Genomic DNA, 27,860 nt, shown 5'->3' with positions numbered 1-27,860 from the left:
CGCAGTGGCAGGAGGCTCTCGCGCGCTGCAGCATGGACGGGAGCAAAGCGGAGGAGCGCTCTGCGGAGCAGGCTGCGGCTTTATTTGGGACTCAGCAGCTGGAGAGCCAGAGGAGCGACTCTGAGCGAGGAAAGAAGAGGAAAAACCACTGTAAAATCATTACTGGGGTATGTTCAACTTCACCTGCGTCTCGCACATACAGGAGAGGACTGGACTGGAGTGGATCCACATGTCAAAGTCACTTTTAGGGTGGAAAGTGAAAAAAAAAGAACTCAAACTGTTATTTATTTATCTGTTAAAAGGGTGTTCAATGTTATTTTGGAGTTCTTGGTGTTGTAAGTAAGCGTACTAGCTTTAAACCCGCAGGTCAAAAAGTTTAAATTGAAATCGTGCAGTGAAGCAGTGAAGTGGATTACACCGTGCAAATAGTACAAGGTGTGAGTGAAGTTGTTTAAATTATTGCACAACGTGCAAATATTTGTCATCAGAGACATTCACACTGTTTCTGCACTGTAGTTGGTCTTTATTTATCATCCCATACTTTATAACTGAACCTGTTGCTGCGTTTGCAGTTTTAAATACTTGCAGTGCCAGGATCTGAGTGCTTTAAAAATAACAATTTAAAAACAGTCAAAACCTGAAGTGATTAAAAAAAAAACTGACTACTAGCAGGCTTGAATTAGCCTGTATACAAAGCAGATCTTCTCAAACAATTAAAACATAAAAACAGTCATCTTCAACACATTAATCTGTCCTGTCAGCGAATGCAATTGAAGAATTGAAGGAATAGTTTCAGATTGTGGGCACGCCCTGTCGTGACTTCAAAGTGGCCAAGCAGATCGCATTGCTATTGTCTTTAATCCCTTTGAAAAAAACAATATTTATAAATTGCTGGAAAAAAAAACAACAGTCAGTTGAGGTGACTTTATTCTCAGTAAACATCTCCATCAGCCTCACATGTCATTAATCTACACTTTTCACAAGTACTTGATGACAGTAATGAGAGTATTTAGAAGGAGTTCTTCCCACTTCTGCCTTCAGCTGCCTCTAGTCTATTTCTGCGCTGCATCTGGTCTGAGAGCAGTGCTGAGAGCTATTTCACAAGAAAAACAAGCAGTTCACTAGAAAACAGGTGAAAAATTGATAGTGTGTGAAACACCTTCACCTGGCGAGTTGATCCACGTTTCAAACAATGGAGCACAAACATCATATCATAATAATAATCTATCTTGTAAACAGATGCATATGAAAGCATTATTTCTCTGCTACTCAGACTTAAAATCAATCAGACTTAATTCAAATGTGGATTTCTTCAGACTCTTTAACATGTCAGTCAGTCTTTCTTCCTTTTCTTAGACTTGTGTGTGGCTATCAGGTGAATTAAAAACGAGTCATAAAGGTGACTCTTCTCAGTGAAGGCCCTCATCGGACGGGTAAACCTGGGCGTGGGGTCGCCTCTGCTGCTCTGTTTGCTCTCACATGGTGTTAATCCGCAGCTGTCCCCCGGCCGAGCCGCCCCGTGCTGCCGGTGTGAACGTGGAAACTAAACGTTCTCACCCCGCTGCAGAGGGCCGGGGGCCAGCAGTGGCTCTGCAGGTGGACCTGACCCTCGCTGGTCAGCGCGAGGCGGGAAGAGACCTCCGGAGCCAAAACTGGAAACTTCCTGCTGAACCCTTCATGCAGATGAACGGAGCTTGTTAAACAGTTCAAAATTTAATTAATACTCTCTGTGTTGCACTGCCAGACCTGACATTACTGCACATTTTGATAAAACAGCAACTAAACCACTTATTGTTGTTTTATTCGGTTTGCTGGTGAAGTAGTTTTCATCTTTGAGGAAGCATCTGTAGACCAGAGTGGTTTTTAGAGACTCCGTCATTATAAATATCATGACTTTGCAGGATTGTGAAGCTTTTTGATGACAGTCAGTATAAATTTTAGCCTATTTAGACACTTTTTTTAGCTACAAGTTGAGAAATGTGATGTAATTTGGTTATTTTTACACTTTCAGCAGATTTTCATCACTATATATAAAACATTTAATATACATTTGTTAGATTGTCTTTGAAAAGTGGCAAAAGGTAACGAGTGTAAGGGATTAATGAATTTGAATGATTGCCAGATAATGGTTAATCGATCAACATGCCAGTGTAAAAAACAAAGCCAACTCGCTTTTTTTTTTTTCGTCTTAATGCCCTCGTAACTTTATTACTGTAACACAAAAGTAACAACATAAACTGTTTGCAGCTCTTTCAGTCATATCCAGAAAAACATCGTATTCTTTTCGAGAGCTAAACTTGTGAGACACCTCAGCCTGTACATGCAGTCAAAAAATCCTAATTGTCAGAAATGTCTTGGAAGAAAAATACATTTTATGCTTTAAGTGATTTTTTTTTTTTTTTTTTTTAGGCTGTTGTGGTGAAATTCTTTGTTTACTGCTGAGCGGTGAAACACAGCGAAACGTTGAAACGTGAAAAATGTGAGGAATTTGTGTCGTTCAGCTCATGACTGAAAAATCAAGGATGCACAAAGAAGGTCATATGACAGTGCGCACACACACACTCACACACACGTTTCTAACTGTTCACTTGTAAACTGCAGCTGGAAACCACAGAGCCTCAGGCTGCTTGGCTCCGGTCTCCTAAACGTGGGTAAAGTCTAGACAGCTCTACACCCAGGCCTGTTTTTAATGTCGCTCCTCACACCATCTTCAAGTAACTAACACAAGGAGAGGTGATTTAAGATGTTTCAAAAAGGATTAATTGTCAAGTAACAGTCAAAATTTAAAAAAACGATATTCTCTGCTCTCACAGTGACGATACTCGCTGCTCTGTGAACATCACCGTATTCTGCCCAAAAGGGGCTTATTTTACGGCAATGTTCTCTTTACTGTCAACTTATTGTAGTATGAGTGTTAAACTCACCTTATGCTGACTATTTAACCCCGTCAGACTTGTAAATTTAAGACTCCGAAAACACCGTTTTTAAATGCAAAACTTTTCTCTTTGTCAACTTGAATATTTTACGCACGTCTTGAAATTCTAATGTGAGCGTCATGGTGTGGGTTAATAATCTTATGAAACATTACAATACTCTGAAATTCTCTTCTGGATTTTCATAACTTAAAAACCAAAATCACAGAGCACAATGACTCAACAGAGCAGGAAGAGTGTCTCACTTCGACTTTCTCCTGTTAGAGTCCAGACTGGAGGCATTTCTGTCTGGAGTTTGCATGTTACTCTTACTTTAAACTTTTAATCTTTGTGTTCCTGCTGAGCGGATTGGACTGTCCTAAAGGGCAGGTTCTGGTCTCCTGGCTGAATCATCAGATTTTCATGAGGGAAGCACAGAGCCAGGGCGTTGCAGTGACCTGATGCAGGCAGTAAAACGTGTCTCCCAGTCAGACGTGGAGCTTTTCCACCAGACAGGCTGTTTACTTTCACAGCCCACGAGGAGCATGTTGAAGGTTTTCCCAAGAAGCCCCACCAGGGTTTTCCCCTCTTTGCACCTATAACTGGAGAAAATAAGCGCTCATACCCAGACGCAGTTCACACACGGTGCAGCATATTTTCGCCGTACCTGTCTGGGCCTTCCACATCTGCGTCGCTCGGAGTGGATTTCTTGTGGTCGGTGACTCCCACCGTCTTGTTTTTGAGACGGCGCTCCAGACAGCTTTCTGACACTGGAGGAGTCAGAGGTTGACTTTTGAGTCAGGAGGCTATATTTGTCTTGAATCACGTAAAAATGTGACCCACGGCTCAGCTTGTTTTCATTGTAAACCCTTGCTTTCCTCGACAAATCCCCTCACATGAGAGCATGACCCATTTGATTTCCAGCTTGTGTCGAGTGTCCAGGCTCTTGAGTTTTGATCTTCTGCTGGTACTGAAGTTTCCTTTCACGATCCAAAGACATATCCAAGGAATTAGAATATCCAGACTGAACACTGCAGTGAGACGGTGTGAGTGTGTGTGTCTGTTCAGACTGAACTCCCTCTTCGCCCGTTTGTTTGTCTTCGGTCTCGTCATGAAAATAGCTTTTCTCTCTGGATCCATTCAGTTCGAGTGTGTATTTTTAGAAGCAGCTGTCACCAAGCGTTGGTCTTCCAGGTCGTAATAGCCTCTCCACCCTGGATCTGATGTAAGCTCTGGTTTTACTACAGATCGTGTGTATCTGAACTTGATGGGGAAACTGAGTCTTACGCTGCCAGAAACCTCAGATGTGGTTCAAGATCCGACTCAAGTTCAAATATCAAAGACTCTAGACTTTTTGCATCTAAGATTTCACTCAGTCTCACATTTTCATCCGTCTGTCTTGCTTCATGCTGAGTTCATGAGGTTACAGGGGCGATAGTCACCTTGGGGGCCCTGAGCTGCTCCAGAAAGAGACATAACCTCTGCAGCAGGTCCTGGATCCCCCTCATGCTCTCATCACAGTTGGACGCGGCGGGTCGATCTCCACTGGGAGTTAATCCAATGATCGAACAACTTCCTGTCTTTTGTGTGGAGACTTAAGCCCACCCCCCCTGCAGAGAAAGCTCACTTCATCCACTTGTTGCAGACTTATTTTTCCCCCTTTAGGTCCCGGCCCAAACTGCGTGTCTGTAAACAGATGGTAAATACAGAGCTCTGCTTCTTTACTGTGAGCAGTAAATGACGATGATAACCGCTGCAGGCCTGCTCTGGGAGTTGTGTGGGTTTCAAAATGAGCAACTATGACTACTGTGATCTCTAAATACACTGATTCACAGCTCTTCGAACCACCCATTAACTTCAAACACCCGCCTCCCTCCTCTGATCGGCCCCGAGCAGATATGAGTGCGTAGGCAGTAAAAAAAAAGAGGAACACGTTGACACAGTGGAAGTCATCAACGCTTTCCTTCACAGTTTTGAACGTCTTCTTTGCAATAAGTGAAGCTGCAGATAAAGTCAACATGATGGAGGATGGATGAATGCAGAAGGCTTGCGGCCACATCAGCAGCTCTCTGTTTGGACACAGCGGTGCTTTGAACTAAACGCTGACGTCGGCATGTTTACCTGCTCATAACGGCCCTGCCCGGGTGGAGAGGGGGGCGGGGCTACCATCAACGTTTGGCATAATAACATAAATGTGGTAATCGGCTGCTCAGACTGCAGCTGAGGGTTGTTTTTAGCTAAATTTCATGGCAATTTCTTGAAGGATTTAACCTCAAATGTGTGAAAATGTGAATGAAAGGATTCTGGGCCTGACTGTGAGACAGAAAGATTCCTACTGTACCGATATGAAGGTCCATTCAGCATTCGCTGCCTTATTTGGTGAAAGAGTCAGTAAAGTAAACTTTGCACTGTATGGCACTAATAAAGTAACAGGCTCAATTCAAATACGATCATCCTCTGGGGGGGGGGGGGGGGGGGGGCTGGTATTTACACAGAGCTGTCCGTCCCGAACGGGGTGTGAACGTTGTTAATGCTCGGAGTGTGTGAGAGTAGCTGTTATATTTACCAGTGGGGTTGATTTACGGCTCCTCGCTCGCAGCCAAAGGTCTGCTCCAGCGTGTTTGTATTATGGTCACAAAGGCATGCAGCCGACTGTGGAGTGTGTCTGTGAAGGGCCGGCGCAAGAAACCTGAAACCCAGTCCTCTCACTACGATATCACTCAAAAAAAAAAAAAAAAGTACCACTTATCGTGCTTGCAGTATTAAAATTATGCAATATTTTAATTCACTTACAGAGCCATTGTTGAAGATGTTGCACAGGGTTTGATGTTACAGTTGTATTTCACACGTGCGTGTGGTTTTAACGTGCATGCTGCCATTTGCTGTGTGTTTTTCAGGTGCTGCTGCTGTGCTTGCTGGTGGTCATCCTGGCTGTGGCGCTCTCTCTGAGGCAGAGCGCCAGCGGAGCAGGTAAGGCCGGGCGCAACCCGCGTTTCCTCAGACAGTCTCGTCACCAGGTTTATCACCCTGAAGAGGCATTTTATCATTCAGCGTTACATTTGTAGCGTGTTGTAATGGGTTTCCATGTGTTTTATGGGTCTGTAAAGCAGAAGGAGCAGCGATACCACTGAAGATTGTTGATTTAAATGGTGTTTAAATTGAAAGAAAGCTTTTTGAGTCTCTGCCACAGCAGCGTTTGTGTAGATTGGTGCAACTGCATTAACCTCATCGGAAGATTGATATAATGATAACATGGTAAAATAAGAAAGGACAGGAAAACAAAACAAAAATGGGAAAAAATGCTTTTAAAAGGTAAAGAGAGGCCATTAGAATTAGATTACAAACATCTTTCGGAACAATCTTAAACAGGTAAAATGACAAAAGCGAGGCGAAGCTTTTATTGGGCAACAGGTAAAGCTTTAGCGTCTGCAACGAATCTGCATTTTACAATATACCCATCAAATACAAGCAGCAAATCCTCCATAACTCCCAAACCAGCCCTGCAGTGATGATCATAGTATTTATTGATCCCAGTAATGAAGCAAAGCTCTGTATTGACCCGTCCATTCAACGCTGCGCAGTCTGGGCCGTGACTAAAGCAGCACCTTGTTTAGGTTCCATTGTACTCTACTGGACTCACATAAAGGTGTAATCAATAACTGACATTACAACATCAAACCTTTATCAGAGTTAGAATATTATCAAGCATTCAGTAGGTGTAAAGTTCCTTACATAATCGTGACACTTTTTAAATAAAAGCTTGGATAAAACTTTCATGGAGAATTTCAACACTTGGGCGTTGTTAAAACCAAAAGCCATGGTATCTCAGGACTTTAATATGGTAAAATTTTCACATGTGTCTTCAGAAAGCTTCTTCTTGATCACCACGTGGTACTGCTGTCCTGCAAAACTATGTTTTGTTTTATTTATATATTAATGTGTTTTGTAGTTGTTTTAATGTATATACTTATCATTTTAAGAAGCAAAAAAAATTTTGATCACCTGTAAAGCATGTGTTGAACAAGGCGAATGTTAGTTCAGGTAGTTTTCTATAGTCAGAGTTGAATTTATACAAATTTGAGAAATGCTGTTAAAATACAGTAAAGTCGAAGCAGCCAGTTTTCTGTCAGTATTTTTCCAGCTTTCCGAAAGCTGTCAACATTGATCAACTGTAACACTGAGGAATATCACATCGTTGTTCGTGGCTATGGTGCAGAAATCATTAAACTAAAGCTATTTTTAGACTGAAACTCACTAGTTTAGAATGTTTCTGCCTCTGTGATTCATTGGCGTTTGACGAATTTCATGACTCAGGGTCAAAATCTCGACTCAGATCAGCAGAATTCCCCTTGTTTCCCTCACGCTGACCCTGCTCCTGCTGAGTGGGTTGCCCGGTCAGTGTGAAAACTATTTAAGTCACACAAGAGAACACAGAGGTATGTGATAACCAGCAATGTAATGAATCAAATGTAATCAAATCAATCTTGATTTATAATGCGCTTTTCATATTAAAAAGACAACTCAAAGGCCATAGTTTGCCCATATGATATTTGATCCATTAATCGTAGTAACATTTTACCAATAATTTATTAAGCTGATTGCAGGAGCATTTAAAAAAATCCATTCAAATGTAATAACTGCAGTCAATAATGCACACATAGGGCTATGTTACTTGGAAATTAAAGCTGTTTTTTCCTGGTTTTGTGCAGCTTACTTAATGACAATAGGCATTGATGGCATCATTGCTTCACTCTTTGATTGAATAAATGCACTCAGCAGCATTTTACTACATTATTGGTTGTTACAAGGTAGTGTCACAAATGTAATTAGTCAGTTTTAAGTTGTTTTGTTAATGCTTCCACGTAGTCTTAGAATATGCTCGGTGAACTCCAAACTTAAGTAAAAGGCCAGATTTGGGGAAAAAAAGTGTCCAAATTGATTATTTTAACATTAAAACCCTTTTATTTTTTTGTCCACACAGTCACTCTGATTTCTTGCTATCTTCGTTTACATTTGATGTCTGTTCATGGAATTTAATCAAAGTGGCAGTTTCCTGAAAAACTTGACCGAGTCCTCTCAGCTCATCTTGTCCTATGAGCTACTCATAGGGATATTAGTTGGCATCCAATCACAAGGTTGTATTGATCCTCCATATCTTTATGCCAAAGTGTCCTTAAAGGTGCTGTAGGCAGGATTCGGCACCTCCGCCATCTTGCTTAGGGTTACCTAAGCAAGATGGCGATTTGACCCATCTAAGATGGCGATTTGAAACCCAGCACAGCCAGTCCTGTCCTGTTTTCTCTGACATCACGCCCTTACGCAAGTTAAGCCCCTCCCACAAGAACGTGCGATGAACGCCCCTCTTCCAATCACGGTTAGAGCCTCAGGGGCTCTCTGATTGGTCAAAGATACCGGGAGCTGTCGAGAATCCTTTTCAGCTCAGACAGAGAACAGATGGACACGCTGCGCCCTCGCAGTAGTTGCAATTATGCTACACTCCTAAAGGATTGTCAATGGATACTCTAACATTTAATCCAAAGAAAACACAGAAAAGTTAGCATTGACTAGCAAAATCCTGCCTACAGCACCTTTAACCAATTTCCCCTTGGTGTGTGAGCACCTTAACGTAGCAGCCGTCACATTAGTGTGTGAGTCCATGGATGTAACGGGTCATGTAGTGTCGTCATACCGTCCAATCAGTTAAACTCACTGTAGCAGTGAAGATATCGGAGACTCTTTCTCCACTAAAACGGATTTGTCTCATAAACTCATTGAATGTTTTTACTCTGTCATTAAAACATCTGCTTGCTTGCAATTTAGTTGGAACTAGTAAGCAACCGTCTTCATTCCAGGCTGGAATATTGGGAAGTGAGCTGTCAGCAGGACTTGGATTGAAAATAAACTTGTGGCCCCCACCCTTCGAAAACACTGAAACACAAAGTGACCCGCTGATTCCTTAAAAACACAAAGTTGAAGGTATTTTCAAGGTTAATCTGTTTAAAAATTAACTTCTGGGCATAAAAACTAGGCAAACAAAGCAACAGTCACACTCGACATCGTTTCTCTTTCTGAAGACGTCATTCTGCGAGAGCATTCCTTAACGCAGGTTGCTCGGTGCTTGTTTTCCTTTCACCCATATTTAGAAGTACCACGGCAACATTTTCTGCCTGAACTGTGTTAAGGTCACTGTATTCACTCAACATGGACCTGAAGAGCATCAGCCTCATCCCAGGTTACATTTGGGTTTTCTTTCCTACTGCAAACTTGTTTGGCTCTGCGGTCAGAAGGCGGAAAAACAATCCAAGCCTCCATTGTGGAGCAACTCGATCTGACGAGCACACAACTCACTGCAGGCGTTTGGAAACTTGAGACTTTGGAGTATTTAGAGTAGCAGAGGAGGGAAGCTCGAGTTACCGAGCAGTCCGTGAACGAGGAAAACAGAGGAGACTCCTCACCTCTCGGTGTGATTCGTCCTCGTGCTTCGCCCAAGTTGTCCTAAACTCGAGTTTTGGAAAGGCAGGAGTGTTTCCTGCGGCTTCAGATTCGCTCTGGTTTAGACGAGGGCCGCGGCGTCAGTGCGCTCTTTGTTGCAAACCGCCAGGCCAGAACACTCCTCTTCCATTTCGGGGGCAGCGGTGGTGACTGTGGGCAGCTGTCCTCAGCCTGGGCGGGGCGCTCCCTCTGCTGCGGCATTTCCCCTCAACTTATATTTCCTACCCAACCAATATGAAAGCCATATGGGAGGAATACGTCTTGACTTTTCACTCATCCGAACTCTCATTTAGAAGTCGTTCACTTTGCCTGAACCTCCGCGTCTCGGGGGGAGGCCTTTGGAAAGAGATTAAAAGAAGAGAAAAATAACTTCTTCTTCTTCCTGGAGACTCAGAGTGTGCAGTGTGAAACACAGAGAGCGGGTTTTCCACTGGATTACAGACCACAGCAACCCGTCTCCTGTGACAGAGCGTCGCCGCGTTGGGTCCAGACCGCACTGCTGGCCTGGAGAGGCCGTGAGGAGGGGATTTCTCACCGGCGTGCGGAGGCCACCTCTGTCAGGGGTCCAGCCAGCCGCAGGCCGGCTGACGAATGGGCTGGCGAGACAGTTGTTTTTTTAAAAAAAACGGAGAAAGACGAGGTTCTGGGCTTCCTGGTTGGTGTCACCTTGTCTGTGGGAAAGTCCTTGAGTCGGGCATTTGTGTTTGCTTTTAGGTTTGTTTCCACACTGCTCCAGCGTTATTGTGCATATTCTCACCTCAGACTTTATTGACAAACCAACATTAGCATGTGGTGTGCGGTTTAAGGACACTGAACCCTGGCGCCGGCCCTAGCTGACTGCGGGTGGAGGCAGGTTGCACCCTGGACAGGTCACGGTCGGGCACATCTAGACAGCAGCGTCGGAGTTTCCAAATAACCTCGAACACGTGAGGAAAACATGGAAACTCCACATGCTATGTCAGCACCATGCATATAGCAATCAACACAATTAAAAAGACATTTAAAATTACACTTAATGTTCTACTGGCACTGTTAATGCTCAAGTAGGAGCAAGTGGTGTAAACACAGCACTACCCTGTGATCACTCCGTCCCTGATTTTACTCCTTTACAGGTTTTTTTTTTTTGTCTTCTTCATTTGCTTCTGCACAACAATATCCAGCTGGTTTTTCATTGTAATTTGACTCATTGTGTTGTCCAGAACAGAACCTGCCTTAAAATGTGATGATCAGGCAGTTTTTTCTTCCTCACTTCATGAGGTCTGGTTCTGGTCCGTGGTCGTTTGGAAAGAGTTGTGCTGTTTTCTTGTTAAAGAAACATAGAGAGCAGAAACACAGAGAGCAGAAACACAGAGAGCGGAAACCTCTCGGTTACACATCGTTTGTGGTTACGTCATGAATGTGGACAACAAAGCTGATTGAATGTCTGTTTGAGCACTTTCATATCCTGTTAGAGGACACTGATGATTCACAAATCCCATTTCATCATATTGTTTCTAGATTTATTGCGAAAAAAAAATAAACCGTCATTGGATTTGAGGCGACGCCTCACAGAGAGGAGAGGAGAGGATGCTTCTTGGCACAGAGCGACTGGATGCCTGCTTGCAACATTTCAAGCCCCCTTATCTGCAACCATACTGAGAAGCGAGAGGATTGTTTTTTACCGATAATTCGGTAGTTAATCTTCCATATTTACGTATCTGCACTCATAAGGGAAAAAATAGAGTCATCAGTTGAACTAATGCATGATTTTGGATTGTGGGAGAAAATCCGCATACACACAGGGAGAACATGCAAACTCCATACAGGCCAGTATTTGAACCCACAACCTTCTCAGTGTAATTTGAGAGTGCTAAACACTGGTTGCAAACATTAACCACGGGGGAGCAGCGTGACATGAACACAACTTCCCCGGAAGACTCAACGAAACACACAAAAGGGTTCAAACTAAGAAGGAGAACAAACAATCTCTGGTGAGTGAATGCAGACTAAGTACAGTCTGAGGGAGATTAAGGAGGAAACCTCATCCAACAACTGGAGTGTACAAGCTCACCGTCTTTGTTGAAAGTTACAAACTACACTTTGCGAGTTACAAGTTTAGTCTGAGGCTGCATGGCTGTGAAAACCTGTTATATAAAAAACAAACAGTATTTATATTTTAATCTTAATTTTGACAAGTTATTGTTATTCTATGGATTCATTACATTTAAATTTCCAATTTGTCTATGATTAACAGATATCAGTTGCTACAGGCTTCTCCTAGATTGCCCTCTGCAGCTTTAAGAACCACTGATCTATAACAGCATGATTGGTGATTTGTCTTCATATTGAAAACATAATAAAAGTGTCTACAGTCTTGTGTTTATTCTTGTTTCACCCAATTCATTTTGTGAGCATGCAAAACAAACAGGTCAAGTGTATAATTTTAATCTTTTTTAGATTTTACAACAATGACCTTTCTTGTGTCCTGCAGAAGGAGAGCTGTGGCTCCATGTTTCCTCTGAAGAAGTTCTGCAGCCGCGGTGTCCAGCAGGGTAATGAAACACCCCTTTTTTCTACTGTTGCCATGTGAGAACTGATCTGTGTGTGTGTGTGTGTGTGTGTGTGTGTGTGTGTGTGTGTGTGTGTGTGTGTGTGTGTGCCTGTGTGTGTGTCTGTGTGTCTGTGTTAATGGAAAATAATGACTCTGATCTCAGCTGACTTAGGTTTTGTGCTGAGAAAGAAACTATTGAAAGGCTTCGCCCACAGTTTTCATGAGTTGAAACTATTGTTCCCTGAGCTATTCTAAAAATTTCTACAGAAATTAGAAATAAAACTCTTCTGTCACTTTTTAAACCATCCACGTTATCTGTCGTTCAGTTTTTTTTTTTTTTTTTTTTTTAGTTGACTACATTTTCCAGTGGTGTGACTTTATGGGAAATAAACTGTTTCTAGGGAAACTGGGCTAATGACTGTGAGTAATCAGGCATGTGTTGGTGAGTTCTATGTGTGTGTGGGTTCACATGAAAGCACGGTCACGTGTGTGTGTGTGTGTGTGTTCCTGCGTCAGTGGGAGGGCAACCTCAGACAGACTCATCTCTCTTGGGAATGAAACCTGCGTCTCCACATGAGGCTACAGTCTGAAAGTAATTCTGTGCTGAGATTTTGTGTCAAAGCTGGTTTGTGTGTCGTTCTGTCGGTAAACACCTATTGTTGTGTGGTTCTCTCTCTACTCTTTTTAATGCTGATGCAAGGGTTAGGTGTTATTTTAAAACTTTCAATTGTCTTTGTGATTGCATTGTTGATCCCGAGTGGAATAGTAGCAAAAATAACCTTTAGATGCAAAGATTTAGACAAAAGAGCTACTAATACAAAAAAAAAAAAAAACTAACAAAAAACCCCATTAAATGTAGTATAAGATATAAAAATCAAAACAAGTTAAATATTGTGCAATTTTAACATCATGTCATTTTAAATATTGCAGTATTCAGTGAAATATCAAAACAAATGTGCTTTATTTTGAGGTGTTTTGCAGCCTTTAGCTTACAGATGAATCTTGACCAGGTGATGCTAATGCTAGTGCTAATGCTAATTCTAATGCTGCTTTATTAGCGGTAAGGCCCTGTACTTTCCCGACTCTGCATCTGTGAAAAAAAAAGAATCTCTGAACTCTTTCTGCTGGTCTTTTTCTGTTTTCTGTTGCATATAAGTCAAATTCTGCTCTGTGTAGCATTTTTCTGCTTTGCCAGCATTGCACTTGCAGCGAAACACAGTAATAATAGAGATGTTTCTGTTGTATTGGTGCAGCATTCTGGTGTTGTATGGTCATGGTGCGCATTAGTATATGTTGATTAAAAAAGTTGCATATCAGCTAAATAACTAAAAAAAAACTACAGTTTATAATCTGGGAAATGCGGTAGCTCCCATTCAATGCTACATTTATAACCTCTGTAGTCCTCAGCCGCCACTGAAGCACTGCAATCCCTGGGTAAACAAACTGGCACAACAGATACTTTTTATTGAGGGCTTCTGCTCGGTGTCTTCTTGGTAAGTTTTTAGTCATCTCACGGGTTGGATCAGACCCTCTGACAGGACAACTCTGCTATAAACCACGTTCATGTTATGCATGTGATAATACATCATGAGACACATGATAAAGCAGATATAGACTTTTTAAAACCTCTACAAATCAGCTGCAGCACTCAAATCCTTGGAACATTGTTTTGCACAAAATGAGCAGCGATTACAGTATTTTTAGAGCAATGACGTGTTTCATTCTCTGGAAAAAAACTGTGTCATTTTAGGGAACAAAATCCACCAAGATTCCCTCCGTCAGCCCCTGACACTTCTCCACTCTTCTCTGCATTGACCTTGCTTCTCCTCCTGGTGGCTCGCTCAAAGAGCCGCTTTGTCCTCGCAAGCGGCCGTTTAGCACGACCTCTCCGCCGCTGGTGCCGGAGATATCCACGTCTGCTGATAAAGAACTCACTCCCGTGTCGTTTCCTGTCCAGCTTTTCCAAGTCTCCGCTCCTCCTGGTGTCCCTGGACGGCTTCCGGGCAGCGTACATGAAGGATCACGTCGCTCACATCCCCGTCATCAACAAGTTACGTAAGTTGCCGGCGCACGGTTGCCCCTGTTCACCTTCTCCCCGCCGTCCTGGCGTGACTGAGTGTCACTTTGTTACAGGAAACACAGGAACAACAGCGCCATACATCAGGCCTGTTTATCCCACAAAGACCTTCCCCAACCACTACAGCATTGTGACTGTAAGTCTCACCAACTGGTGCATTGCTTTTAATCATCTCATTTATTCAGGATATCTTAACAAAATACACTCAGAGTGAATTATCAGTTGTTTGAACTGTCCGGGTCATTCTGTTATGATTCATACTGTCACAAGTTAAGGTGGTGCAAACGTCTGAAAAGCAGGAAAAGAGGAAAGTCAAACCTTTTTGAAACAAATATGTGTAAACTGTTATGTATCTCTGTGATATTTGCTGTGATTGGTTTGCATCCTTTAAACTCAAATGCCCATTTAAATGAAACCATCTGCCAGGGTTTAGAAAGGAAGTGTGTCTTTTGTGGGCTTAAAAAAAACAGAACTTTTTGTCCGGGAGTTTCCAGGATTTTTTTTTTTCTCATTCTTCACATTGAATTAGAAATGTGTGTTTTGACGTCAGTTTTTTTCTCCTGAGCAGTAACTAGTAGCTTTGTGTTTTGTTATAATGCATAGATACTGTAAGTAGTAAAATATTCAGAGTATAACTATCTCACAGTCTTAAAGTATTACTGCATGTTAGAGCCATGCTGCTGCTGCAGCAGGGTAACAGTGAGCGTCGGGGCTTTTCCCAGCAATTACAACTCAGTTTCTGATAGTAAAAAACACTCTGTTGCATCTTAATGGTTTACATGTGTTTGGCTAAGTTCCACGGTAGAATTGAGGCCCAGCAAAGTGGAATCAGCCTCTGTGCAGTTGAAAACGGACCCTGTAATTAAACTAAACTGCTGCGGTTACAGTAACACGTAAGATTTTTAAAGATTAGAGAGAGAGAGAGAGAGAGAGAGAGAGAGAGAGAGAGAGAGAGAGAGAGGAGGAGATCGCCCGTTTGATCAAAGGGCCTCGTTGTGATGTGTGTTGGTTTCACCTCTGACATCTGCAGGGTCTTTATCCCGAGTCCCATGGCATCGTGGACAACAAGATGTACGACGTGACCCGGCACGCTTTCTTCAGCTTGAAAACCGACGAGAAGTTCGACCCAAGGTGGTACCAAGGAGAGCCGGTGAGTCGGCGTCCGACCACCAGATGCCACATAGAGGGAGAGACAAGAACCGTTCAGCTGCTCAGTCGGTTTCATCTCTCTCTACACGCTGAGCTTTCACGATACAGCCCTGGATTGAAGTGTGTGTGGGGGGGGGGGTGTTGTGCTTGTTTTCAATGCATCGTTGCGGTTTTCATTTAAATGTGGGGCCCGTTAAATCACATTCCTCAACTGTGTGACAAGCCGCTCCTCCTTAAGATACGAGGCTCCGCGGCGATGCTTCAGGAGGACGGGGGAGACGGATGACTCCTGTCCGGCCGGGTTTCTCTGCTGGGATGGATCTTTTCACGATGACTTCCAAACTAATACAACTAAGTGCAGCTGCCAGAATGTGTTTATAAGCCAGCTGCACAGAGAAAACACTGGTCGAAATGCAGATTGGTCTAATAGATATTGATTTGGAATAAGAAAAGTGCTGTTGGATTTCCATTTGAGTTGACGGGGCTGTGAGGGATGACACTTTCATCCTAATGGATCAAACTCTGGCTGTGATGCTGAGTTTGCTGTTAGATCATTACTCACTGGATCCCAGTTGATCATCCTGTTCTCCTCTCAGTGTTCTGTTTTTATGTTCTCTCCTTTCCCTTTTCTTCTACCTCTTTCCATCTCATACATCCTTCATTACTTCACATTCCCACTCCACCCTTTCTTCTTCTTTTTTTAATGATTTTATTTTTCCTCTCTTTGCCTTCACATTTCTTTACTTTTCCTTCCTTTACTTTCCTTCTTTACTGTTCTTTACTGTCTTTACCATCAGTCTTATTTTTTCTCATTCCCTCTTCAGGTCTGGGTCACCGCTTCCCGTCAAAAACTTAAAACGGCGACTTTTTTCTGGCCGGGCTCTGACGTCGCCGTCAATGGCACCTTCCCAACTTTATATAAAATCTACGATAAGTAAGAGCAAGGTCATTCTGTTCTGTTGTGTTGTATGGTTAATATTTTTGGTTGGACTCTTTCTTGTTTAATGCATTCTGTGGCTGGCTGATTCTGAACATTGTCTTAACTCATTGTCATGTTGAATAATTTTGCATTTAAAAATTAGAAGAATGAATTCATAATCACATGAAGTCTTTTCCCTCCTGCAGGAGCATTGCGTTTGAAAACAGAGTGTCGACGGTGTTCGAGTGGCTCAGTTTACCTGAAGATCAAAGGTCCCGCTCCTCTGATTCACTGTTTCAGAGGTCAGTTTGTCAAGCAGGCAGAATGTTGTGCTTTAACTTGTCTTTTTTTTCCTCATTTCAGACCTGACTTTTATACTTTGTACTTGGAGGAGAACCATCAGGACACCGCTACGGGCCAGAAAGTCAAGAGGTGACTTATTCACTAACTTTAGTGGAAAAATAGAGAACTTAACTTTGGCATTTCCCAGAACTTGACGTACAAAGTTTTCTTCACTGTCACGGAAACTGCTAAGTTTTCATTTTGTAACAACCTACTGTGGAGAATGAGTGACAAATCTCTGCGGTTTTAGCTCAGAGCAACTAGCATTTCATTTAATTGACTGCTTGAATCCTTCTTATTGGTCTCTAAAATAAATAAAGCTATATCAAGAGAACCCCCGTTTAAGAAAGATTGATTATCTCGTCCACTGTTCATGCTTCCATTCCTCGTTTTCAGGTGCTTGAGGCTTTAAAAGATGTGGACAGGATCATGGGTCTGCTGATGGACGGCCTGATGATGAGAGACCTGCACCACTGCGTCAACATCATGATCATCTCAGATCACGGTGAGATTATCACACATGTCCTCACCGATTCAAAACACACGACACGTGATGAAATGTTTGACTTTGAATTGGGTATTAGCTACATTTGTCAGAATTCTTTGAAACTACTGGTTGAACTTTAATAAATCATTTAAAAAAAAGATGTTTAAATGGTTTATTCAGAGCTGCCTGGGGCTCCACTTTTCCCTGAATAGACAATTAAAAGTTCACCTCAATTCGTTATGCATTAAATATTTGCCTTCATTAGCGTATTGATTCGTAGTTGACTGCTGCTACTCAATGCAACACCATGTTGACCAAATATTTCTTTATCTTTAGATATGTATGGATTCTGTTCATGTTCTGACTTTTTAAATTCCATTAACTGAACCTAAAGTTATGCGTCACAAGGACACCTAACAATAAAAAATAAAAAGAATGATGAAATAGAAGTGCAAAAAATAAAAGATTATATTTTTTTTTCTTTTTTTTTACTCATAAAATTAAAAATTAAAAAATATATTCTTGGCATTTGCCATATTATTAAAATGAACAACACTTTGTCATAAAATGTCTGAAAATGTCAAAAGATCTGGTGTTTGTTTATGCAGTGGCCATAGATATCTTTTACTTATGTTATGACTGCAAAATTAAGATAAAAATAGGATATTCCAGTTACATAATTTCTAACCCTAAGATGCACTGGTATAATTAATAATGAAAAAACAATAGTAAACATGTGATTTTGATTAATATAATGCTTTTTAGTGTAATTAGCTGTGTAAGTGTTGCGTTCTTGGATAGCTCTCCGGGGTGTCGTATAAACTGCACCGTTACAAACTTGTGCATTTTTTTGTGTACATAAAGTAAGACAGACTTGGTGCAGCTGTCTGGAGTGTGTGGTTTCACGATAGCGAGGCGCAGCATCATTTCAGAGCGTGAGCGCCAGAGAGGAGGGACTTTTGAGGCTCCAAATGTTTGCCTTGGTTGAGTCGCTGCACCTGCTGTGGAGGAAGCTGCAGGCCGGAGCCAGAGAGGAAGTCAGTGAAAAATGAGATGAACTCAGACACAGTGCAGAGTACACACCACACACCACACACACACACAAACACACACACACACACAGGCACAAGTCTTTCTCCATATCTGGCGACCATATGTTCAGCCTTGTAATTACGTGCGATAGAGACGAATGGAGCAAACGTGGGCGATTTCCCACATATTCACATGAAAGATGTTTCTACCAGAGGAGAGAATAAATCTAAAAGACTGGACCAGTCATCAGTGTGGAGCTGGTCATGAAGGGGAAAAACTCTGTCATACTGTCAGTTCAAGGAGAAATCATAGAAATCAACTAGTTGTCAATTTGAAAAAAAAAAAAAATTGAAAATGAGAGTTTTGAGAAATAAAGTTGCATTGTAGAGAATTTAGAAAGGGGCCTCAAACTCTTGTGCTCATTTCACGGTTACTTTTAGCCTGCAGTAGGTGAAGAATGGCGCCAGCCCCTTCATATGTCAGAGTAGCTGTGCAGATCAGGTCAGGCTAATAGAGACTGTGATGTTCATGGAATCAATACTTACTGTCAGTCACATCAAGCCACATCAGGTTTCTTCATGTAATGGTCTCAGTTAGACAAATTAGGCTGTAAGATGGACGGATAGCGAGGAAGACACGGACACTAAGTCTGAGTTATGAGTTCAGATGTGAGTCGAGGGGACAAAGAGGATTATGAGAACTTTAGCACTGTAGTTCCTGGAGAAGCAGCAGGTGTTCATACTTTATGATCCAACAAAACATGGCATCCTTATTCGAAAGTTACAAGATCACTTGAAAAATAAGTGTTTTTTACATTCGGTTTTCATTTCCCAGGCATGGAGGAGGCCTCCTGCGAAAAGGCCACATTCGTTTCAAATTATGTGGACGATGTTTCCAACTTCACCGTGATCCAGGGCCCGGCGGCTCGCATCCGACCCAAAGACCTCCCGAACGATTACTTCTCCTGTGAGTTCCTGATCTCAGACCACCTCATGTCACCCTGTTCGGATCCAGAATCACTGAATCTCTGCCGCTCTCTCCCCAGTCGACTACGAGGGCCTGGTGAACCACCTGTCGGTATGCCAAATATTCCCACTGTGCCTCCAGCGTTTAGAGGAAGAATGAAGGATTATCTGCTGGCTTGACTTCAGGTCAAACAATCCCATTCTCCCCCTGCCTTTGTCTGTCCTGAAGTGCAGGATCCCCGACCAGCCAATGAGGCCGTACCTCAAAGAAAACCTCCCCAAACGGTTGCACTTCGCCAACAACAAGCGCATCGAGCGGGGTCACCTCTACATGAAGGCCGGCTGGCAGGCGGCGATGTGAGTGAGCCGGGCTGAGGTTTCACTCACACCAGAAACTGCTGCTTTCACACGACTTTTTAACGTGACTTCTACATTAACTGCGAGTCCAAAGTACAAATGTCGTCTCCCTCGAACATCTCTGTTAATGTTCACCTGCCTGTTGGGTTCAAGTCAGGGTCACAGAGAGGCTCCTAAAGTTCGTCACATGATCATCATCCAGTCAGTTTAGTTGTGCTGTAGCCAGGGAGCTCACACTGACAAACTTTATCCACCAAAAATACACAATTTGATTGATTCACCATGTCTCATGGATCCGTCAGTTTGCTTTAGAAGTTCTTACAGAGGTATTTACATTCTTCCGAGCTGAATGCTGCATAAAAACAACATCGTCTGAAACATGAGACAGTTTACGAGACGGTGCGCCAGACGTTTACTTCCCAAAACAAATTCCATTTGCTGTTTCGTTCCTGCCGGTTTTGTTAAAACTGTTTCCAGAAAGAGAAAAGCTGCTCATCTGAGAGAATAAAAAACATTTGCACACATTTGTTGGTTATGCGGTGAAGTGAGAAAGACACACGAGTCACTTTATCTGTGTCTGGCCACCCAGAAGCTGAAGCTCTTTTGGTGATTTCTATAAACAATCACATGTGGAGGAATCCTTTTCATCAATCGTCGCTGTGATCACAGAAAATTGCTTCAGGCTGCAGGAATAAACAGACAGTAGTCACGGGAGCACAATTATTAGGCTATCTCTTGAAGTATGTATTTGTGTGTCTCTGCAGCAGCAGAAAGGAGATCAAGTACTGCAGCGGAGGATTCCACGGCTCGGATAACGTCTTCGCCAACATGCAGGTCAGAGGAAGGAAGGGCGCCGCGATGGGCTTTAATCTCCACGTTCTGTTTAGGTTGTCCAGCGGGACACGCGTCGCTATAAAGGAGCGGGACAATAGCCGCCTGCGTCACTGTTGACTTTACCGTGAACCTTTGTTTTTTCAGCTCATAAAGCAACACAGTGGACAAAGTGGGCGTGTTGGGTAAACACGCCCACTTTAGTGGTTTTTTCTCTTTTTCACATTTTATCCACTTTTAAAAACATTTTTAATTGTTTAAATCTCTTTAATGTTATATTCATATTCAAATATTTGCATTTATTCACAGCTTATTGAGAGTTAAGTTCGGTTGAAAACTCTACTTTCATCTACAGCAGAAAGACAGAATCGTTTTATAAAAGCCACTTTGAGTCTGTTGCTGGGAATAAAAAACACTTTCAATCAAGATCCAAAACAACAGATTTCCCAGAGATGTTCAGCATTGTTCGGCGGTAATTCCCTTTTGTTTTATGACTGCTGAACGCTCAATATATGTATAGAAATACAGAAAAACTGTCTTGAACATCTTGAAAACAAACACCTTCCATGTGACCAAACAGATAGTACTTTGTTTCTGTTCTTCATTTCACGCCTTCCCACATTTATTTTCGCAGTTTTTGCCACCCATGTGTGAACCAGTGATGTAAAGCACTCTCATTGTGTGGTTGGTAATGAATCAATTCCTCTGAAATGCAGGAAAAGTTGTATTAGATCGCGATAATTTGTCCAGGATCATAGTAAAAGATTACATAGATTTCTGGAAGGTTCAGAATTAGTTTCAGAATAGTCTAAAAGGTGTTTCTTGTTAATTAATTTGGATATAATGAATCGAGGGAGCCTGAATTTCATCTGCAGAAATAAGAAGCAGATTTAAATGAGGAAATACTGAAAGTTTCCTGATGTGCTGCAATGACTCCTGTTGAGACATTTTCTCACGCCGATTACAGTGAGTGTGTCTGACTGGAAATTTACTCCATAAAATTAGCTCAGAGCGCTGTTGACTTGTCTAAATCAGAGAAAAGCAGCTAGTTGTGCTTGAAATAGATGATTTATTCATCTACAAATATCCTGAAAATCCACTTGGTTCATCCTCCTACATCTGGCAGCTGCTTTAAAGCCACACGAGGCCGTTTTTAAATGAACACACAGGGTATAATTGAGTGTTCAACGTCTTGTTTTGTTTAATTTGAGGTCTCAGGCATTGTTTGTTAGCTCCATCTCCAAGCTAAATTCATTTTATCTGTGTTTCAGGCCATCTTCATCGGCTACGGTCCGGCGTTTAAAGTGAAGACAGTGGTTCCTCCCTTTGAAAACATTGAACTGTACAACGTGATGTGTGGTAAGTCACAATGTTGTTTTTGGAAATATACTTTTCATGATGGCTCCTGAAATCTTATGTAAGTTTCATCTTAATCTGATTAGTAGATCAGATTAATCCGACGTTGTCTTAATCGTGAACGTCTCGTCTTCCTCAGATCTCCTGGGTATCCGCCCGCTCCCAACAACGGCAGCCACGGCAGTCTGAACCACCTGCTGAAGCGCCCCGCCCACCAGCCCGTCCACCCGGCGCAGCTCTCCCACGACACCCCTGCGAGGCGGGCCCCGCCCCTCCGACGGCCTGCGGTGCTCCTGCCCCTCGCTGACCCCGGATACGGTACTCGTATACGACAGGATTCCTGGTAGTCGCCAGATGATGAAATTATTGAGCAGTTTTACTTGCTTTCTTTCTCACAGAATACATTTTATCAACTGAGTTTCCATTGATTTGAGGACATAAATACAAATAAGTGGTGGGTTTTGGAGGCTCTGATTGTTTAATCAGCAGCTGAAGAAGGAGGAAATATGAAGTAATGCTTCAGTGTGAGTCACCTGAGAGAAAAGCCTTGTGGGAAAGTACTGACAGGTTTCAGACGTGAGATTTTGAAATATCAGTCAGACTTTTTGAAATACAGATTAACTTGCATCAGAGAAAAACCACATTGAACGTTGATAACAATCTCAACATGAAGCCGATTTTAATGCAAAATACAGTAAAATGTCCAAAACCTCCTCCTGCAGAGCAGCTGCTGCATCCTTCATGTTTTCACTGACTCACTCTGACTGCAAGAGACTAATGCTGGTTTGCATTTTCATAACAAAGTAGCTCGAGTTCATCTCAGTGTTGTGTTGAGAACGTGTTGTTTGAAAGTTTCACCATTATCTTGGTTGTTGGCTTTGGTGCTATTCTGTCCTGTTGTCAAGATTAGATTTCTCTGGAACTGGGAATAAGATTGAGTATGTATCTAAATACATATTCAGATTATTTGGACCTTCTTGAAAAGAGACTCATGTGCTCATATATACTTCACTCAATTCTGCACTCTTTTATTTTCCAACTCAAGATAACCAAAAGTGCTTTTATTTCACTGAATGTTTCCAGGAAGTTCCTTTCGTGGTTCATTGATTCAGTTCATAGTTCAGTTTGTGTTATTGATCACAATAAAATTACAGACATTAGAAAAACTTTAACAAACTCTAAAATAGTTTTTTTTTCTCTCACTTCTCTCAATATAAGGTAAAAGTTATTGATTCCACAAAGTGACCTGTGTGTTTCCATGAAGGTTTCTGTCACATTCAAAGTGAAAGCTGTGTGTCTTTCCTTTCAGGAGACGAGGCTGAACGCAGATCTCCTGTCAGTTGATTCAAGTGAGTATCTTTCCCTTTCGGTGTGCGGTCTTTTTCTGGGACGTATTTAAGTTTGAGGATGATGGTTTCCTCTCCTTAGGTGTGAAGGCCAGCTTGCGGCGCCTCCACCACCCTTTCGGGACTCCGAGCGTCGTCCAGCCGGACGCCTCCTTCTGCCTGCTGCACCAGCCGGACTACCTGAGCGGCTACAGCAGGGACCGCCTCATGCCCTCTGGTTGTCGTACACCGTCCCAGCTTGGTGAGGGCCTCCGCCGGGCATGTCCAGTCCGTCCTCCGAGCAGCTGTAGCTCTTCTCCTCTGCTCTGGTTAGACCCTTCTTGTAAATTATGACCTCAGGCCGGCGTTTACTCTCTATTCTAATCATCTCGCTGCTTCAAAAAAACATTCATCCAACGATCACGTCCTCAGCGAGGTTCAGGATTTGTTTCCGTTCCACTGTCACGAGATGCTGGACTAGTAAAATATCGCTTGTTCTGCATCTGCGGCTTTTATTATTGTTAGAAGCTAAACTCTCGTCACAGTGTTTGAGACTGTCGTGGCTTTCCACATCAGTTTCACAGCCAGTCCAGCATCTCCTTATAAAGTCGGCCCTCAGCGTCGTTTTCCGCCCGCTCCGGGACATGAAGGAGGACAAACAAAAACAAAAACAACTTATCATGTATACAAAGAACCCAAGAATCTCACAGCCGCAACAAAACACCAACAGACTCCACTGACTCCCCCTAAGACTACCCTGTCCCTGACAACGACAGTAAAATGAAGAAAAAAAATATTTGTTCCGAGGTCCGACCACTACAATATCCGTGTGAACCTGGTGACACACTCAGATGTTACACACATAACCACACTTACACAACCATACACACACATGCTGCAGTGATGTAACATCTGCGGCGCAACTTCGGCCTCAGCTGCTGGCGGTGTTGTTAGCAACTCGTGTAAGAAGAGCTTGTAAAACACTGATATCTTAACATGTATGATAACAGTCAGGGTGACTCACTGCAGGAGGAGCAGGTCTGTGACTGGATGTAAAACTGTGAGAAGAAAACTCCTCAGGAGTTCTGGAAAGTGGCACGAATGTGTCCCGTTCCAGGTACCGAAACGTGTATTGACTGTGTGTGTTTATTATTAACTTTATAGATCATATATTTCTGAAAACATTTGATCTAACTGTTTCTCTAAAGTTGAGCCTTATGTTATAATCAATAATCCACTAATGATGCCAGATTGTTTTGTAAGACTTCACTGATAACATCCTGGCACAGTGGATGTTATCTACGTTGTAAACTGCTTTACCGAGGTTAGAAACAGGAAGTGGGAAAGTACATTGAAAATGTACATGAAGCATAAATTAATTAAAAAGCAATTGTCTTCTGTGTTTAATAGTCAGAATAAACCTGCTGCTGTTGCTCTGAGTGCCAGAAAGATTTTAGTTCCTAGAGAGCTGTGCCGTCCCTGACGTGCGACGCCCTCACTGACCCACATACACACACACACACACACACACACACAGGCGAAGTGAAACCAAAGCCGAATGCTGTTACGCAACGCTGCGTCTGTCCGTCCTCCTCTGACCGATCTCCCCTCTCAGGCCGAAGCGAGACCCCCGATCCCGGAGGCGGAGGCGTGCGTCCGCGCCGACGTGCGCGTCCCGGCGGCGTCCAGCCAGCTGTGCGCGCGCTACGAGGACGACCCCGCTCTGTCCTACGGCCTCCTGCATCCCCCCAGTGAGTGTGTGTCTGCAGCGTGTGTGTGGCGTCCAGGCGGGGAGCTCGCCGCTCGCAGCTCGCCGTCCACGGTGTGGAATTCGAGTTGACGCGTTCCTGAGCCACATTCTCATGTAAAAACGCTGTGGGAGAGGAGAGCGTCCCGTCCCCCCAGAGATAGGCTGCATTTATAAAGAAATGCAGATTTTTTTTTTTCAGGTAGTTTCTCGTTTAAAAAAAAAAGAAGGGAACTTGTCAGCTTAACAGCTGCAGGAGAGTAACCACAGACAGCTACAGCTGCCCGACTCAGACGTTTTATCTTCATCTGGCGTTGACAGTTACCCCACGTCTGCCATGTGTGGGAGTTAATAAAGTCTACAAGTTTATGCTTTGACAATTTATTGATCATTAAATCAAGCTCGAGTCCAAACGGAAACTGTGTTTCCACTTTTTTTTGTCCTCATCCACTGGATGTTTATGCAGCAGTCAGTGTCTCCTGCAGCCCTCATTACTCCGCCTTCACCTGCTGTGACGTCTTAGTTCTTCCCAGCAGACGTGTCAGACTTTCCCAACGTGTGATCCAGGTTTGATTTCCTGTGCCAAGTCTCCGCTGGGAGCTCTCAGCTTTTCTCTCCCCTCTGGTTCCTCCACAGGTCTGAATGCCAGCGGTCCGGTGACAGATTCTCTAATCAGCAGCAACAATGGCGCCCATGTTTCCTGCATTCAAAGGTCAGTCGCTTTGACAAATTGGTCTTTGCTTTCGGGCTCCGGTCGGCCTTGTGAACAGAAACTGTGGTGAATCACAAACTACACTGAACATTTCTCCTAATGTTTTTTTAAAACTTGAGCTGTTTAATGTATACTTGAACGCTGAGGGAGATCTAGAATAGATCAAATATGTGGGGTTTTGTCCATTTTGTGCCACTTTTGAATCCGGTAATGTTGTGTCATCATATTTCGGCGATCATGTTGCTTTCATTCAGGACAGCCACAGATGTTCTAACTTCCTTACTTGCCCTCGCAGACTGAAATCTGTTGAAAGTACAAACACATTTTGTGATGATTTTCTTACTCCTCCACCGTGTGCTGAGTCCTCTTTCTGTTGCAACGTGTCACTTCTGCTGGTAATTTTACATTTCAGAGTAAATTAAAAGGTGAGAGACACAGACAACAAGGCTCCTGCTGGGTTTCGAATGAGCCTGCTCAGTTTGTGGCAGACTGTGGAAAGTCTGGAACTTATTTGAGGTCATAAAGAACAAAATTAAGTCCAAATTCAATCATGTGGCGGATGCTGCCCCCTGGTGGTTTGAAGCTGTTGGTACACAATTATGCATTTTCTTGCTCTCTGCAGACCGCACTGACATCAGTTATATTTCTGAGCATAAAACTTACTTCTTTTTTTTTTTTTTTTTTTTTTTTGCAGATGTTTGGACTTATTTCCATGATGTCCTGCTTCCAAAATACTCTCAGGAGCTGAACGGGGTCAACGTCATGAGTGGGCCCGTGTTCGATGAGGACTATGATGGAAATGTTGACGCACTGCAAAAAATTTCAGGGTAAGACTTCAGCAGGAAGACCGTGTCCAGGTCTCCCGGTAGCTCTGTCACAACAATAAAAATACGAAGAGCAATAGTGCATCTTATTTTGAAGGAGCCTTCAGGACACTGAGGTCACTTTTAAGGTCATTTGTTCATTTTTAGATGAGATAATGTCGTTTTTAGTGTAATCACATCAAAAATCTGTGTCTGTGTCTGTTCAGGAACGAGGCTCCCATCCCGAACATTTCTTCCTGATCCTGACCGGCTGCAGGAACTCCACCTTCAGCCCCGTGGCCTGTGAGGGTCCCCTCCAGACCCGGGCCTTCATCCTGCCCCACAGACCGGACCACTCCGAGAGCTGCGCGGTGAGCTGCCCCGCCGAGGCCTCACATCGCTGGGAGCAGAAAATACATAAATCTGAATATGATCCACGTTTTGATGCCGTTTTCCTCCTCCTCTCCAGGATGGGTCGGACTTGTCGTGGGTGGAGGACTGGCTGCAGCTCCACTCCGCTCGAGTCCGAGACATCGAGCTGCTGACCGGACTCAGCTTCTACCACGACAGGCTATCCGTGGAGGAGACGCTACGGCTCAAGACCTTCCTGCAGACGGCCTGAAGGCCGAGACTTTCACCCAGCAGAGCTTTAAATCCTGACGGAAGCCATGATACGGACACAGTCAGGAAACATTAAACAGGTTTAAAAGTTTCCTGTTTTCACACCAAATCAATCACAGCCTTAAATTCCATCCATTTGTTTTCTTGTTTGTCAGATTTTTTTTTGTTTTTTAATGTAGTGGAAGCCATTTGTTGGCATTTATACATGAACCGTCTCGTCTTCTGAACTCCTCCAAAGAATTTCCTCACTGCGGAAAAACGGGAACTTGACAAAAGAAGGGAGAGGCAAACGTCTATTGACTGAAGGACTATTGATCCCACAGACAAATGTATTGATTGTGACCTTTTCGGAACCTTCACCTCTGATGAGATCTGAAACGTGGAAATGTTACTGAGGGAATGTTGGAGAGCAGCAGGAAAGACCTCCGACAGAAATACGTTTTCTTCCTGCCAAATATACCCTGTTTTTGTTTTTTCAAAGCCTGTGTTATTATTAGATTTTGTACATTTTTTTAAAATAATTATTTGTTGTTGAGTGCCCGGATGTGTGAGAACCGTCCTGCATGGGTGGATTACTTGACGTTTGAGCCTCCTGCCTGATGAACCGTCTGAATCACTGCTGTTTATAACGTCAGTGGAGCAGATACAGTTACGAAAGCCTCACAAAAATGTGTTATGTTGTGATCAGGTTGCTGAGCTGCTCTGTCTCTCCGTGAGGCCGCTTTGTGGCAGCACATCATGAATTAATTCTCCATAATGGGTAGTATTTGCCAATAACATGACAATTTTAACACTTTTTACATGAATAAAGTCAATCATGCAATACGGTAATAACATTTTCACTATGAATTAGGACTACTTGCTGGGGTATTCCATTGTTAAGGTTGCATTGACAATCCTTTGAAATTCTAATAACTGCAGTCAAAAAATGTAATAATAAGTATATAAGTCAGCACTGATAAAATTAGTGACCAAATAAACATTAATTCCATTTTTAAACATTTTCCGGTTGCCATCTAAGTTGGTTGTTTGGACTCTTCTTCGTTGATCCATTTTTCTCTCATAAAACGATTGTTACGCTGAGGTTGTAGACTATATATTCAGGATATCAGAGTCTGATAACCTAAAAAAAGCACAAACTAAGATGTCGAACACCTTTTCACTTCCGGCTGATCGAGGTAGCTTCAGCTGAACGTCAGTCTC

At 42.9% G+C, this 27,860-nt stretch overlaps 1 protein-coding gene across 1 annotated transcript; it reads left to right on the top strand.

Annotated features, from left to right (window-relative positions):
• LOC115402036 (ectonucleotide pyrophosphatase/phosphodiesterase family member 1-like) lies at positions 1–27,136 on the top strand. The gene is given in 30 exon segments (XM_030110452.1): positions 1–167; positions 5,810–5,882; positions 11,875–11,935; positions 13,892–13,989; positions 14,068–14,147; positions 15,042–15,161; positions 15,985–16,094; positions 16,286–16,351; positions 16,443–16,471; positions 16,474–16,511; positions 16,818–16,926; positions 18,775–18,906; positions 18,986–19,017; positions 19,135–19,262; positions 20,027–20,096; positions 21,365–21,452; positions 21,589–21,606; positions 21,609–21,708; positions 21,710–21,767; positions 22,759–22,798; positions 22,878–23,006; positions 23,009–23,036; positions 24,329–24,337; positions 24,401–24,525; positions 25,158–25,204; positions 25,206–25,233; positions 25,928–26,060; positions 26,264–26,280; positions 26,283–26,407; positions 26,506–27,136. Coding segments are annotated over 30 exon segments (2,379 nt in total). The 5' UTR covers positions 1–32; the 3' UTR covers positions 26,659–27,136.
• The last annotated feature ends 724 nt before the right edge of the window (positions 27,137–27,860 follow it).

Source organism: Salarias fasciatus, chromosome 15, assembly GCF_902148845.1.
Source record: "Salarias fasciatus chromosome 15, fSalaFa1.1, whole genome shotgun sequence".
Classification (NCBI taxonomy): Eukaryota; Metazoa; Chordata; class Actinopteri; order Blenniiformes; family Blenniidae; genus Salarias; species Salarias fasciatus.
Note: the sequence above shows the minus strand (reverse complement) of the source record. Positions and strands in the feature narration are given on the sequence as shown.